This window comes from Panulirus ornatus, chromosome 39 (assembly GCF_036320965.1).
Source record: "Panulirus ornatus isolate Po-2019 chromosome 39, ASM3632096v1, whole genome shotgun sequence".
Lineage (NCBI taxonomy): Eukaryota > Metazoa > Arthropoda > Malacostraca > Decapoda > Palinuridae > Panulirus > Panulirus ornatus.
The window spans coordinates 4,965,087-4,979,902 of record NC_092262.1 but is presented as its reverse complement, the minus strand read 5'-3'; the positions used below and the strand labels follow the sequence as shown (position 1 = coordinate 4,979,902).

General features: G+C 46.4%; 2 protein-coding genes across 5 annotated transcripts in view; both read left to right on the top strand.

Moving 5' to 3' along the window:
* LOC139761213 (uncharacterized) overlaps positions 1-9,431 on the top strand; it is a 30,702-nt gene extending 21,271 nt beyond the window's left edge. The window contains exons 8-9 of the mRNA XM_071685256.1: positions 1,438-1,614; positions 2,240-9,431. Coding sequence (XP_071541357.1) covers positions 1,438-1,614; positions 2,240-2,632 — 570 coding nt within the window. The 3' untranslated portion in view covers positions 2,633-9,431. The remainder of the gene's footprint in view (positions 1-1,437; positions 1,615-2,239) is intronic.
* A 563-nt stretch (positions 9,432-9,994) lies between these two features.
* Positions 9,995-14,816, top strand: part of LOC139761043 (5-hydroxytryptamine receptor-like) — a 421,987-nt gene continuing 417,165 nt past the window's right edge. For 3 of the 4 annotated variants that reach the window (XM_071684808.1, XM_071684806.1, XM_071684807.1), the window contains exon 1: positions 9,995-11,277. The gene's annotated coding sequence lies outside the window, so the exon portion shown is untranslated. The remainder of the gene's footprint in view (positions 11,278-14,816) is intronic. The other variant, XM_071684810.1, reaches the window with a different exon arrangement.

Here is a 14,816-nt window from a genome sequence, read left to right as displayed (position 1 = left end):
ACCTGCGTCATTGGTTCTCTTCTACTAAGATGATATATCCATTGCTGTAGTCTCCCTCGTATTCCTACCTGAAGGTCCAGCTTCTTTATTAATCCAATACTCATTGTCACCACAATTTCCTTGTACCACCAACCAGTGCTCGGACAGACAGACACATGCAAGTAAGATCAGGTCTACATCCATTGTGAATGTCATAAACAATCCACGCACAAGTGCCTGTTAGGTGCATGTCAACTGTATTACTACTATAACGTAACTAATTGGAAAATATTAATGATCTGTTGTTCACCATTATTTCACATAATGTATACCATCGATAATAATACTGCAGTTCGTCCAAGGTCTAATTTTTCATAACTTAACGTTCAAGCAATCACAGCTAAATCCATTGTACACAAACCATAAAATTGATTCTGTAACAATTCCTGTGTTACTTGGATACTTCACTCATGTGCTTATCCAAAGCACACAACTCCCCAGCCTTACCTTCATCTTAAGCTCTTTTGTGATAGTCATATATACATACGCATACATAGACCTTTACATTTATACACATGTACATATTCATACTTGCTTGCCTTCATCCATTTACAGCGCTACCCCGCCCGGCAGGAAACAGCATCGCCATCCCCATCCCCAACTGTCATGTATAATGCACTGAAACCACAGCTCCCTTTCCACATCCAGGCCCCACAAAAATTTCTATGATTTACCCCAGACGCTTCACATGCCCTGGTTCAATCCATTGACAGCACGTCGACCCTGGTATACTACATCGTTCCAGTTCACTCTATTTCTTGCACACCTTTTACCCTCCTGTATGTTCAGGCCCCAATCGCTCAATATCTTTTTCACTCCATCCTTCCACCTCCAATTTCGTCTCCCGCTTCTCCTTCTTCCCTCCACCTCAGACACGTATATCCTCTTTGTCAATCTTTCCTCACTCATTCTCTCCATGAGTCCAGACCATTTCAATACACCCTCTTCTGCTCTCTCAACCACACTCTCTTCATTTCCACACATTTCTCTTACCCTTTCATTACTTACTCGATCAAACCACCTCACACCACATATTGTTCTTAAACATCTCATTTCCAGCACATCCACCCTCCTCCGCACAACCCTATCCATAGCCCACGCCTCGCAACCATATAACATTGTTGGAAGCACTATTCCTTCAAACATACCCATTTTTGCTTTCCGAGATAATATTCTCGACTTCCACACATTCTTCAACGCTCCCAGAACTTTCGCCCCCCTGCCCTACCCTATGATTCAATTCCGCTTCCATGGTTCCATCCGCTGCTAAATCCACTCCTAGATATCTAAAACACTTCACTTCCTCCAGTTTTTCTCCATTCAAACTTACCTCCCACATAACTTGTCCCTCACCCCTGCTGAACCTTGGCTAATGTATGGTATGTGGTGATGTTTCAGACAGTATGGGCAGCAGAGAGTGAGGTGAAGCAAGAGATAGGTGGTGGTGGTGATGACACGACACTGGTGATCGTCTTGAGTGTGGTGGGAGGTCTTCTGCTGCTGGCCTTCCTGGCCACCCTCGGCTTCTTCCTCTACAAGACATTTAAGAATAAACAGAAGGAGGAGTATCTCAAGGTGAGCTTCTACCACCCCTACAAGTCTCTCTCTCTCTCTCTCTCTCTCTCTCTCTCTCTCTCTCTCTCTCTCTTTCTCTCTCTCTCTGTCTATGTATATATTCACCTTATGACCGGACGGGTGAATCGCAACTACTTCAAAAAAAGTCAGTGTATCAAATAATCATTTGCAGTTATCCAGGTTCATTGAATCGAAGGAAATTAACCAAGAAATGTATGAAATGAATTTCTTACAGCGTGCTGCCCAAAATACCCTAGTGGCTAATTCGATTCAAAACATGATAGAAATTATATACTTCTAGACACAAAAGGATATGATATTAAGAACATATGATATATGGAAGTGGTGACGGATTCACTGGCACCCAGGGTCGAGTGCATAGGTACGAATTCTGGTTACGGCAGTCAGTCCACAGTCAACCTAGCTTTTCATCCACCCCATGTGGAAATGGCGAATAGTATGAAAGAAAGAATGTGTATGTGTGTGTGTGTGTGTGTGTGTGTGTGTGTGTGTGTGTGTGTGTGTGTGTGTGTGTGTGTAAGAACATCTACTTATCTACTGAAGGTGTGGAGTCTGGAGCAGTATTCATCATTGTACTAAACAGATGTTAATCTTTCCTCTGCAGATGACGGAGACCATCCCCAGTGGTAGCCTGGCAAGTCAGCCTGGACACGATAACCTCGCCTTCAGCCAGGATCCTTCAGTCGTCTCCAGGCCACACTACACCGAAGGACAACACAGCTCCAGGGACGACCGTGTCGACGCTTCAAGGAACGACAGAGTGCCTCGGGAGCTTTACATCTCCAGAGTATCAGAACGCGACTCATACACGCCTCGACCGTCCCCCTACAAGACTGATAGGGAATCCTGGCGAAGCAGTCCCAGTGTCGAGGGTAGACGGGCAGGGTACTCCTCCCGTGATATCATCACCGACGACAACGACCCTTATTCACTGGAACGACATGGTCATAACGTGACAAGGATCCAGACGGGAGGACTTCGCCGGGTAGATTGTTGATAGTTGGCAGGTGTGTCCGGGTTAGTGTAAGACTCAAACATCAATGGTGTATAACTGTCTCAGCCGCTGTATGCTTCCACGAACAACTGCTCCATCAAGATGTGCCGCTCTGAAGTGGCTGGAGATAGATGCTTTCTTATCAACATGCATCCACTCACAGGTAGATGTTTCAGATCGCCACTGCAGTGACGATAATCATGTTAGGAGGACTGAGAGAAGTGATGAGGGCGGTAGTGTGTGGCAACACAATGACAACAACAGTGATAGACGACCGTGGTCTCAACAGATGTATATGTTAGTGACGTCTGACACTGGGACTAGAATCTTTAAGTATAACATTGTCTGTTGACATATCTTAATATAACTACACACTGTTACCGACAGTAGATCAAAGTAACAGAGGGGCAGTCGAATCGTTATGCAAATATGGTACAAAATAAGAAAGGCACTAGATAAATTCTCCTTTACTGCATTAATACGTTCTCTATGCAGGTTAGGGAACTCCTCGTTATGTAGATTAGGGAACTCCTCGTTATGTAGGTTAGGGAACTCCTCGTTATGTAGGTTAGGGAACTCCTCGTTATGTAGGTTAGGGAACTCCTCGTTATGTAGGTTAGGGAACTGGTTATTTAGGTTAGGGAATTCTTCGTTATGTAGGTTAGGGAATTGGTTATGTAGGTTAGGGAATTCTTCGTTATGTAGATTAGGGAACTGGTTATGTAGGTTAGGGAACTCCTCGTTATGTAGGTTAAGGAACTGGTTATGTACGTTAGGGAACTGGTTGTGTAGGTTAGGGAACTGGTTATGTAGGTTAAGGAGCTGGTTATGTAGGTTAGGGAACTGGTTATGTAGGTTAGGGAACTGGTTATGTAGGGTAGGGAACTGGTTATGTAGGTTAGGGAACTGGTTATGTAAGGTAGGGAACTGGTTATGTAGGTTAGGGAACTGGTTATGTAGGGTAGGGAACTGGTTATGTAGGTTAAGGAGCTGGTTATATAGGTTAGGGAACTGGTTATGTAGGTTAGGGAACTGGTTATGTAGGTTAGGGAACTGGTTATGTAGGTTAGGGAACTGGTTATGTAGGTTAAGGAGCTGGTTATGTAGGTTAGGGAACTGGTTATGTAGGTTAGGGAACTGGTTATGTAGGTTAAGGAGCTGGTTATGTAGGTTAGGGAACTGGTTATGTAGGTTAGGGACCTGGTTACATTTGTCCTTCAGGTTCGTAATGCCAGTCATGTAAAGATCTTGAAAGTGTAGTTCCAGACAAACTTCAGAGGCGTCTGTTCTCTTTCCCACAGCCTTGTATCAGCGACCACGTAAGTGGGACTTCAAGATTCGAGGCAGATGCCAGTCACTTGTGGCCAGGAGTGGGCTGCAGGGAGGGTGGCGGAGTGGTCTGCAACCACAACCATAAGTCAGCAACTTGTGTAATACAAGTGTTGTGGTCCCCAGTATTGTTATGGTATAGGCTGGTCAACATTCCCCACCGTTTTATCCTGGAAAGCACCACTCATCCATGCCAGGAGCTGATGTAACAAACATAATGGTCATCCAGGATCGTTGTTGGATGAACTACATAATGACTCATTCCCTTTGACATGTCTGAGAATGGAGTTCCTGGTTGTGCCGGCCGACATCTGCTGTTACCACGGCAAGGATCCCAGCTTAGACTCGATCTGGAGAGTGAAGGAGTCGCGTCTTGTGACCAGATGAGGGAGAAGGTTGGCTACATCATCGTGACACGGATGTAGGAGCCAGCTACTACCTGACCCCAGGCAACACTGGTGTCGGACGTCCATCCTGGGGTCCACAAGACCCATCTTGTCATAACCTTCGAGGTCCACACAGGCTCATAGCTGATGCTCACAACACTTTCATATCAAGATTACAACTTCCTTGTTGACCTGGAGGGTATAAGACACAGAGCTGCCACAATCCAGGTCACGACTTGGGGGTCACACAGTTGCGTCATCGGTGACCTCTGAAGGCATGACCTGGGGTCGTCCTCACGACCCTCACTTGAACTGTGTAACCCATCTTGTTATGTGGCATGTGAAGGTCATCATCATCATCACACGCTGGATAACCACGAACCGTCATCAACTTCCTCAATAGCCATGTTTGATTCATCTTGAGGCCACATCTCAACTTCTGAAAGTGAAATGATACATTAGACCAACATGTGGGACGTTTACCCCAACTCTTATTATCCAAATGTCAAGTACATGCAAGGCAGAACTCAGCCATATTATTGTTTTGTTTCTTTGCATAAGGTTATCACTGTCCCTCAACCTACATGCTAAAGAGGGGCGGGGGGTTGGTAACCATACAGGAGGGAGACAAGCACAAGTAACCCCCCCCATCCCTCCTCCCCGGACGTAATCTCGCTGTACGATAGCAAGACGCTGCACCAAAAAGCACGACTACTGATAACACTGTGTGGGTCCATTTCTTGTTATCTCTATGACTGTGTCTTATCTGACTCCTTAATGGATGATGATCTTGCTCCATTCGAAGCATATATATATATATATATATATATATATATATATATATATATATATATATATATATATATATACACACACACACACACACACACACACACACACACACACACACAAACGGAGAATACTGCACAATTTCGTCTGAAGACATTAATGATCTAATCTTAAGTTTGATTCATATGTATGAACAGTGGCCATTGTAGACCTGTGTGTTCAGCACAATTACAAACCATTACATGGAAGTGTCTGTGAATCTAAGAGAACAAATGATTCTTTTTTCCTTTTCGTGTTCCATTGTGACCTCTGCCTTAATCCTGGCCACAGACACAGCAGGACAGTGGCCCAGCCTCGCTACACCTCCGTCCTGCTACAGTCTTGGGTGTACCTGGAGAGGACACATGAACACTAGGACAACCAGGGTTACCAGATATGTCTTGCCATTCTCACATTAGGGGTCTATCATCATCATCATCATCATCAAACCTCACATGAGGGTTGCACTACATATCTGGTGAGTTTCCGGGTTTTCAAGGTGATCCATAGGTCGCGATCACTTGCCATGCTGATCTGAGAAGCTGTCAATATATTGTTTGTGAGACTACCAAGACAGATAGTTGAGACAACACAAGTTTATCTTCTGCGCCACAATCAGTGATCATATCTCTCGACACGGTAGGCATGGCACGGAACTCTCCCACGCCGCCTCTCTCGCTACATGATGCCTTTTGCTGTCATTATTTGAGGACTTCCTCCTGCATCCCTAGAGAATATGACAGTCTGGCTCACCTTCGTGTCCCTCTAATGCCTCCGTCAGGTTCAATTTCCAAGTGAAGATAATCTAGAGGAACATTCGTCTACTTTGGGTAGCGCAGTTATTGCTCGCTAGATGATGGTCAGGGCGGTAGAATATGAATCACAATGTGAACTCTACCAGGGGTAGACCTGTGTAGTGATGGAAGGTGATGAGTTTGACTATCTTGCCTCACACACACACACACACACACACACACACACACACACACACACACACACACACACACACACACACACACACACACACCTACTAACCTGGTTATGATTATTACAATCTCTTGACACCAGGCGTCAACAAGATCAGGTATAAACAGATAATTGTACGTACATCCCTTGTAATATTATCTACAACCTTCCCTCATGCAAATCTTGATCTACAACCTTCCCTCCTGCAGAACTTGATATACAACCTTCCTTCCTGGAAGACCTAATCCACAACTTTCCCTCCTGGAATACCTGATCCACAACCCTCCCTCCTGGAATACCTGGTCCACAACCCTCCCTCCTGGAATACCTGATCCACAACCCTCCCTCCTGGAAGACCTGATCTACAACCCTCCCTCCTGGAAGACCTGATCCACAACCCTCCCTCCTGGAAGACCTGATCTACAACCCTCCCTCCTGGAAGACCTGATCTACAACCCTCCCTCCTGGAAGACCTGATCTACAACCTTTCCTTAACTAATAGTAGAGACGAAGGATCGTGTTGAGGACTTACATGGATGGTGAGGGAGCTTTTCTTGTGTGTTCTCCTGGTGGAGCCTACAACGTCTCCTGGTGGAGCCTACAACGTCTCCTGGTGGAGCCTACAGCGTCTCCTGGTGGAGCCTACAGCGTCTCCTGGTGGAGCCTACAACGTCTCCTGGGCTGCTGGAGGACACCTCACATATGTTGTTCCAGACTCACACGGTCAGCTGGAACCTCCACTGTCGTTATGTACATTTCTCACCAGACCACTGAACATTATGTACATTTCTCACCAGACCACTGAACATTATGTACATTTCTCACCAGACCACTGTACATTATGTACATTTTTCACCAGACCACTGAACATTATGTACATTTCTCACCAGACCACTGAACAGATGAGTTCATAGTCCCCAGCCGTGGTCCATGGGATCACATAACATATCCCATAATGGGATGATGATCGCCTGGAAATATACTTCCTGATATGACTGGATGACGTCACGTCATTAATGACGTCATTTGTGTTCGTTCGCCCCGTCTGTCTGATTGGTCCATGGCTCGCGCTACCACCCTCAAATTAACGGCGTAAAAATGTATTTACGATATTTTGACTAATTTACACACAAACTGCCGGGGTCAAAAAATGGAAAACTTTTTAATTTCCATGGAAACACCCCTCCCTCCCTCCCCCCCCCCTGAGAACATGGATGTAATTAGGAAAACATTTTATTCTGGCGACATGTGGAAAGTAGTGAACCACTGATAGTTTAGTGGTAGTTCACACAACACTTGACCACCTGCCTCAGTACCCAGCGTGACCCAACTTTGGTGAAGGTCTACAACACTTGACCTTATATTGTACTGCAAGATGTACACGTGATACCTGGAAGATGTACATGTGATACCTGGAAGATGTACACGTGATACCTGGAAGATGTACACGTGATACCTGGAAGATGTACACGTGATACCTGGAAGATGTACACGTGATACCTGGAAGATGTACACGTGATACCTGGAAGATGTACACCTGATACCTGGAAGATGTACACGTGATACCTGGAAGATGTACACGTGATACCTGGAAGATGTACACGTGATACCTGGAAGATGTACACGTGATACCTGGAAGATGTACACGTGATACCTGGAAGATGTACACGTGATACCTGGAAGATGTACACCTGATACCTGGAAGATGTACACCTGATGCCTGGAAGATGTACACCTGATACCTGGAAGATGTACACCTGATGCCTGGAAGGGTCAGGTGTGGAGTGGATGGTGTGGTTAGCGGGGCACGTTGTCTCGCTCAGTACCAGAAAATCTTGACTGCCAAACGAGGCTTTTATGACATAACGACCCGACAATTGTTAGAGGTAGGTCGTCGAATGTGTGTGTGTGTGTGTGTGTGTGTGTGTGTGTGTGTGGATCAGTAAGACGTAACATATATATGTGTCCAGACTGTAATCAGGTGAGGACGTAGTGGGGGAGAGACTGGTGGACAGTGGTAGTGGTGGTGTGGTATGGCCACCGTGTCCCCACCACCGGTCTGGCCACACTGGCTGGCCTAGTGAGCGTCACACTCGGTGTTGGATGCTTCCTCCACACCGAGAGGAGGAGGAGGAGGAGGAGGAGGAGGAGGAAGAGGAGGAGGAGGAGGAGGAGGAGGAGGACGAGGAGGAGGAGGAGGAGGAGGAGGAGGAGGATGAGGAGGAGGAGGTAGGTCCCTGACCCTCACCCCCAGAAGGTATGTCCATCTGGTTCATGTGTTCATTGATGTACTCATTCATGGTCATACATCCACAAGGAACATATCTACTACTGGATGACACACGTTACGTCTGGCTTGTGTGTCTTATGACTGATGTGGCAGGTCAGCGTGGAGGACAGTGTGTGATGTGGCAGGTCAGCGTGGAGGACAGTGTGTGATGTGGCAGGTCAGCGTGGAGGACAGTGTGTGATGTGGCAGGTCAGCGTGGAGGACAGTGTGTGATGTGGCAGATCAGCGTGGAGGACAGTGTGTGATGTGGCAGATCAGCGTGGAGGTCAGTGTGCTTGATGACCTAGCAGGAGGAGGAGAAGGAGGTCATGAGAACGAATTGTACATTGACAACCAAGACGATCAATGAGGGAGTATGTGTGTCTTCACACGTGGCCCAGCTGAGGTAGACTGTCCTCACACGTGGCCCAGCTGGGGTAGACTATCCTCACACGTGACCCAGCTGGGGTAGACTATCCTCACACGTGACCCAGCTGGGGTAGACTATCCTCACACGTGACCCAGCTGGGGTAGACTATCCTCCATCTATTCTCATGATAAGTAAAGACATAATCCATGGTGAAGCTAAGCTCTGGTTATTATGATATACAGATTGTGTTCTTTTCCTTCAAGAAAACGTGTGAGGTGTTGTCCCCGTTATGGTCCCTGACCACGTGATCTGCCATGACCAGGTGGCACACCACACACGGTGGTCAGGGAAGTATAGGAAATGTCTGTTTATAAAGAGGAAAAATTGAAGAGCTCTGAGAGGGAAACATTTAGGAGACCAAAACAGAAGCTAAGACCTTGTAAGTCTGAGACCAAAAGTTGAACTATTCATTTAGATAATAAAACCTTTTGTTGATAAACTAACATAATCTTTATTTACTTCTTGTGTATAGCTGTAGTATTATAAGCCTACATTATGTATTGATGATCTTATTGTGCAGTTCCAGTAGATATGATGTTTATTATAATATATAAAGTTTACGTATTAAGTAATGAATAAAGAATGAGTCATGTTTATTGTAACTTGTTTCTATCCTCTTGATGGTAATCTATGCATGGTACCACACTGTGTGGTACCATAGTGTGTGGTACCACACTGTGGGTACCATAGTGTGTGGTACCACACTGTGTGGTGCCATAGTGTGTGGTACCACACTGTGTGGTGCCATAGTGTGTGGTACAATCTGTTCTATTTCAGAGGTGGTGAGTGTGTGTTACCCACACAGTGTGCTTACTGTTTGTGTTTACTATATGTGAGGTACGTGGAAAGTGTACATAAATGTTGCCTCTCTCTCTCTCTCTCTCTCTCTCTCTCTCTCTCTCTCTCTCTCTCTCTCTCTCTCTCTCTCTCTCTCTCTCTCTCTTAACCCTGTTGTGTGTGTGTGTGTGTGTGTGTGTGTTCCGTATCGTTCCACCAGTCAGAGAGAGTGACTCCACCATCACCAACACAGCAACAAATCCTCACCAGCTCAGCACCATTGTGACCACTCACATCAACACACACACACACACACACACACACACACACACACAGCGAGGTGAGCAGTTGGAGGCGCGGGTGGGTGGCGGGGGCTGGAGTCAGTCTGTGGCAGCCTGTGTGAGCGGACGTACACGACTCTCTCCTTCTCTTGTTGGTTGCGTTCCGTGCTCCGCTGTACCGGCTCCTGCCCTGCCTCACGCTGCCTCCTCCTCCTCCTGCTGCTGCTACTGTTCCTGCTGCTGTTCCTGTCATCTGGCCAAGGAAAACCCATGTAATATTCGCTGGGAAGTATGGAAGTTGGGTGATGGGAGAGGGACATGTATTATAGTGGTTGAGTCGTGCATGGTTGACGGAACAATGTGAAGATAAAGGTCGACCCTTCTCTCCTCCCTGTGACCTGTGACGAACCCCTGACCTGGCCCAGGTCTGACCTGCCAGGTAAAGGCCGACCCTTCTCTCCTTCCTGTGACCTGTGAGGAACCCTGACCTGGCCCAGGTCTGACCAGCAAGGAGACCTTTGCTGACCATCATGTGACTGTTGGGGGTTGGCCATTAACCAGGTAACTGAGAGAGACGTGGTCACTGTGTCGTTAGCCAGCAGCAACGGGGCTGAGAGAGAGAGAGACCTGGCCACTGTGTCGTTAGCCAGCAGCAACGGGAGCTGAGAGAGAGAGACGTGGCCACTGTGCCGTTAGCCAGTAGCAACGGGAGCTGAGAGAGAGAGAGACGTGGCCAGTGTGTCGTTAGCCAGCAGCAACGGGAGCTGAGAGAGAGAGACCTGGCCACTATGTCGTTCGCCAGCAGCAACGGGAGCTGAGAGAAGTGTTCGTGGTAAGTCTCAGCTGTTCCCAGAGTGTTCATGCTACGTCCTGTGGGATTGGAAGGTGATGAAGCCAATGTCGAATCAGGAAGGATCTCAAGTGAATCACGACCACAAATTTCGGACAGGAAAGTTTTGAACTTTGAAAAGTTTTTCTGAACATGTTGGATACATTTAGATGAAACATTGACCAACTTGTCTGTTGGAGACTCATCGCAGTAGTAGAGATAAATGAACTGAAATTCTGAGGATAATGGAGAGACTGGAGTGAACACGACCACCGACTCTGGCCAGGAATAATTGAATCAGTGAAGCTTGGTGTTCGAAGGTGTGTCCTCGTCCAGTGAACGGGAGGACATGAGCATGTGTGGCGAGTGTGTGTGAGACCTGCTGGGATCATGTGGTTGCTGGGCCATCTCTGAGGAGACGCTGGCTTCACACACACACACACCTTCTGCCTGACGTAGCTACAGGTGACCACACCTTCTGCTGGCTGTCTGACATCATTCTACATCGTGCCACGTGGTGGCTGACCACACCCCCGTCACTCCATCACATAAGGTAAGGTCAATGCTGGGTCACCGAAGCCCAACTTTGCACAGAGAGAGAGAGAGAGAGAGAGAGAGAGAGAGAGAGAGAGAGAGAGAGAGAGAGAGAGAGAGAGAGAGAGCATAACAAAGAGAATGGAGCAGTTAAAATGGATGGGAGACGGGGTATGAGATGATGGAGTGATGAGGTATCGCTGTGGTGCGGGTGGGGAAGAATACCGAAGGTAAACATATAAGAGGAAGGCCAAACTGTGTATGGAGGAAAGTCAATAATAGAAGATTAATGGGAAACAGAAGGATCAAGAAAACACAAAAAAATGATACACTACCACCTTAGCATGGATGTTTTGTGTACATGTACTGGCTATGAACCAGTCTACCTGCCATCTGAACTGGTTGTGAACTGTGGTAGACGTGAACTGTGGTAGATGTGAACTGTGCTAGATGTGAGCTGTGCTAGATGTGAACTGTGGTAGATGTGAACTGTGGTAGATGTGAACTGTGGTAGATGTGAGCTGTGCTAGATGTGAGCTGTGGTAGATGTGAACTGTGGTAGATGTGAGCTGTGCTAGATGTGAGCTGTGGCAGATGTGAGCTGTGGTAGATGTGAACTGTGGTAGATGTGAGCTGTGTATTTAATATTAGAAGATTCAATGATATCATTGAATCTTCTATTATTAAATAAACAAAGAATTATAATCTTAATATTAGTGATGGTCTGTACAAATTAGATAACTTTATTGTTGATAAAATTTGTAAAATGCTAAGTTTATGAACACTCGTTGTCTGTCTTGGACAATCACATGTTTACCAAATGGCGTCCTAGCTTCGTCTCTTCGTTGTATATCAACTGACTGTTATATTTCTCTCTTGTGTCTCCCCTGATGATGTGATTATTACACGAAAGTGCACTTGGGAACTTATCATGTTTCACTTTCCCCGTGGACTCATAGGGATCACGCGCAAAATTGTGATCCTTTCCAATGTATATATATATATATATATATATATATATATATATATATATATATATATATATATATATATATATGATAGTATGTAGTGGTTGTTGGTAGGGTGCGCTATGGTGATGGTATTAAGATAACTTTGTTAAGAAGTGGCAGCATCTTATGACGAGGTGGATGGTCTCCACGAAACACGTCCTGCCACATGTACACAAAGATTATATGTTACATAAGATTATATCAACTCCTACTGGAGACTGGGCCAGGGGAATGGTGACAGGTCCAGGGGGCTGGAGACAGGTCCAGGGTGCTGGAGACAGATCTAGGGTGCTGGTGACAGGTCCAGGGTGCTGGTGACAGGTCCAGGGTGCTGGAGACAGGTCCAGGGTGCTGGTGACAGGTCCAGGGGGCTGGTGACAGGTCCAGGGTGCTGGTGACAGGTCCAGGGGGCTGGTGACAGGTCCAGGGGGCTGGTGACAGGTCCAGGGTGCTGGTGACAGGTCCAGGGGGCTGGTGACAGGTGGAAGGGGATGTTTTCGTCATGAATTTCATTTATTCATTATAAGTTATCATTTATCATTTACGTACAAGTGGAAAAGTTGTTCACTGATCATCTAGATTTCTAGACGTCATCAGGGAGCACCTAGACCATGGCTTCCTAGAGTTACAATATAATGACCACCACAATAATGACCACCACAATAATGACCACCACAGTAATGACCACCACAGTAATGACCACCACAGTAATGACCACCACAATAATGACCACCACAATAATGACCACCACAATAATGACCACCACAGTAATGACCACCACAGTAATGACCACCACAGTAATGACCACCACAATAATGACCACCACAGTAATGACCACCACAGTATTGACCACCACAGTAATGACCACCACAATAATGACCACCACAATGATGACCACCACAGTAATGACCACCACAATGATGACCACACAGTAATGACCACCACAGTAATGACCACCACAGTAATGACCACCACAATGATGACCACCACAATAATGACCACCACAATAATGTGTCAGAAATGTCTACGCACGTTTGTGACGTCACCAACAGTACGTGGTCACGAACACTGGAAGAAGATGACGTCAGCAATAGAGAAATAGAAGTGGTGCACTCGCGATCATGTAGTGAACATGGTTGAAATCCTCCGCAGCCCAGAATGATGATTACACACACACACACACACACACACACACACACACACACACACACACACACAACAGAACATACAGACACATGTACACCAGAACCTGACTCACAGACACATGTGTAGTGGAGCAAACAGCCACCATGGCTGACTCAGCTGAGCCAAACAGAGCAAACAATAACCGGCCTAACGAACATGATGACAAACACAGACGGTTGTAACCCAGCCCAGGGTAAACAATACACGCGCGCGCGTGTCGTGTGTGTGTGTGTTGGCTGCTCTGTCATCCACCAGCAGGACTGACCACACCATGTCATCCACCAGCAGGACTGACCACACCATGTCATCCACCAGCAGGACTGACCACACCATGTCATCCACCAGCAGGACTGACCACACCATGTCATCCACCAGCAGGACTGACCACACCATGTCATCCACCAGTCTAGGATACTGCATAATGCTGTTTGTGTTGTTCTCTTAGGTAAACAAGAACATGATTACAATCTAATTACAACACAGTTGATGATTACGTGTCCAGCACCAGTGTTATGTGTCGCGCAACACAACACACTCCTGTGATTACCTACCTACCTACCTACCTACCTTCTTACCTACCTACCTACCTACCTACCTACCTTCTTACCTATCTACCTACCTACCTACCTACCTACTTACCTACCTACCTACCTTCTTACCTACCTACCTACCTACCTACCTACCTACCTACCTTCTTACCTATCTACCTACCTACCTACCTACCTACCTACCTACTTACCTACCTACCTACTTACCTACCTATCTACCTACCTACCTACCTACTTACCTATCTACCTACCTACCTACCTACCTACCTACATACATACTTACCTACCTACCTACCTACCTACTTACCTACCTACTTACCTACCTACCTACTTACCTACCTACCTACCTACCTACCACCTACCTACCTATCTACCTACCTACCTACCTACCTACCTACCTACCTACCTACTTACCTACCTACCTACCTACCTACCTACCTACCTACCTACCTACTTACCTATCTACCTACCAACCTACCTACTTACTTATGTACCTACCGACCTACCTACCTACTTACCTATCTACCTACCTACCTACCTACCTACTTACTTATGTACCTACCGACCTACCTACCTACTTACCTATCTACCTACTTACCTATCTACCTACCTACCTACTTACCCACAAGTAACTACGAAGACATGCTGGCATGAGGCAGGGGCAAGAGTTCGGGCTGTATTACTTCATTACAATGTTACAACCTTCCTGAGCCACACATGGTATTGATGTTGTGATATCTTCACCTTGCAGGCTGGCGCACAACACTATGTAACCCTGGGTCAAACACACTTCATATCAAGATGTCACAATAGTT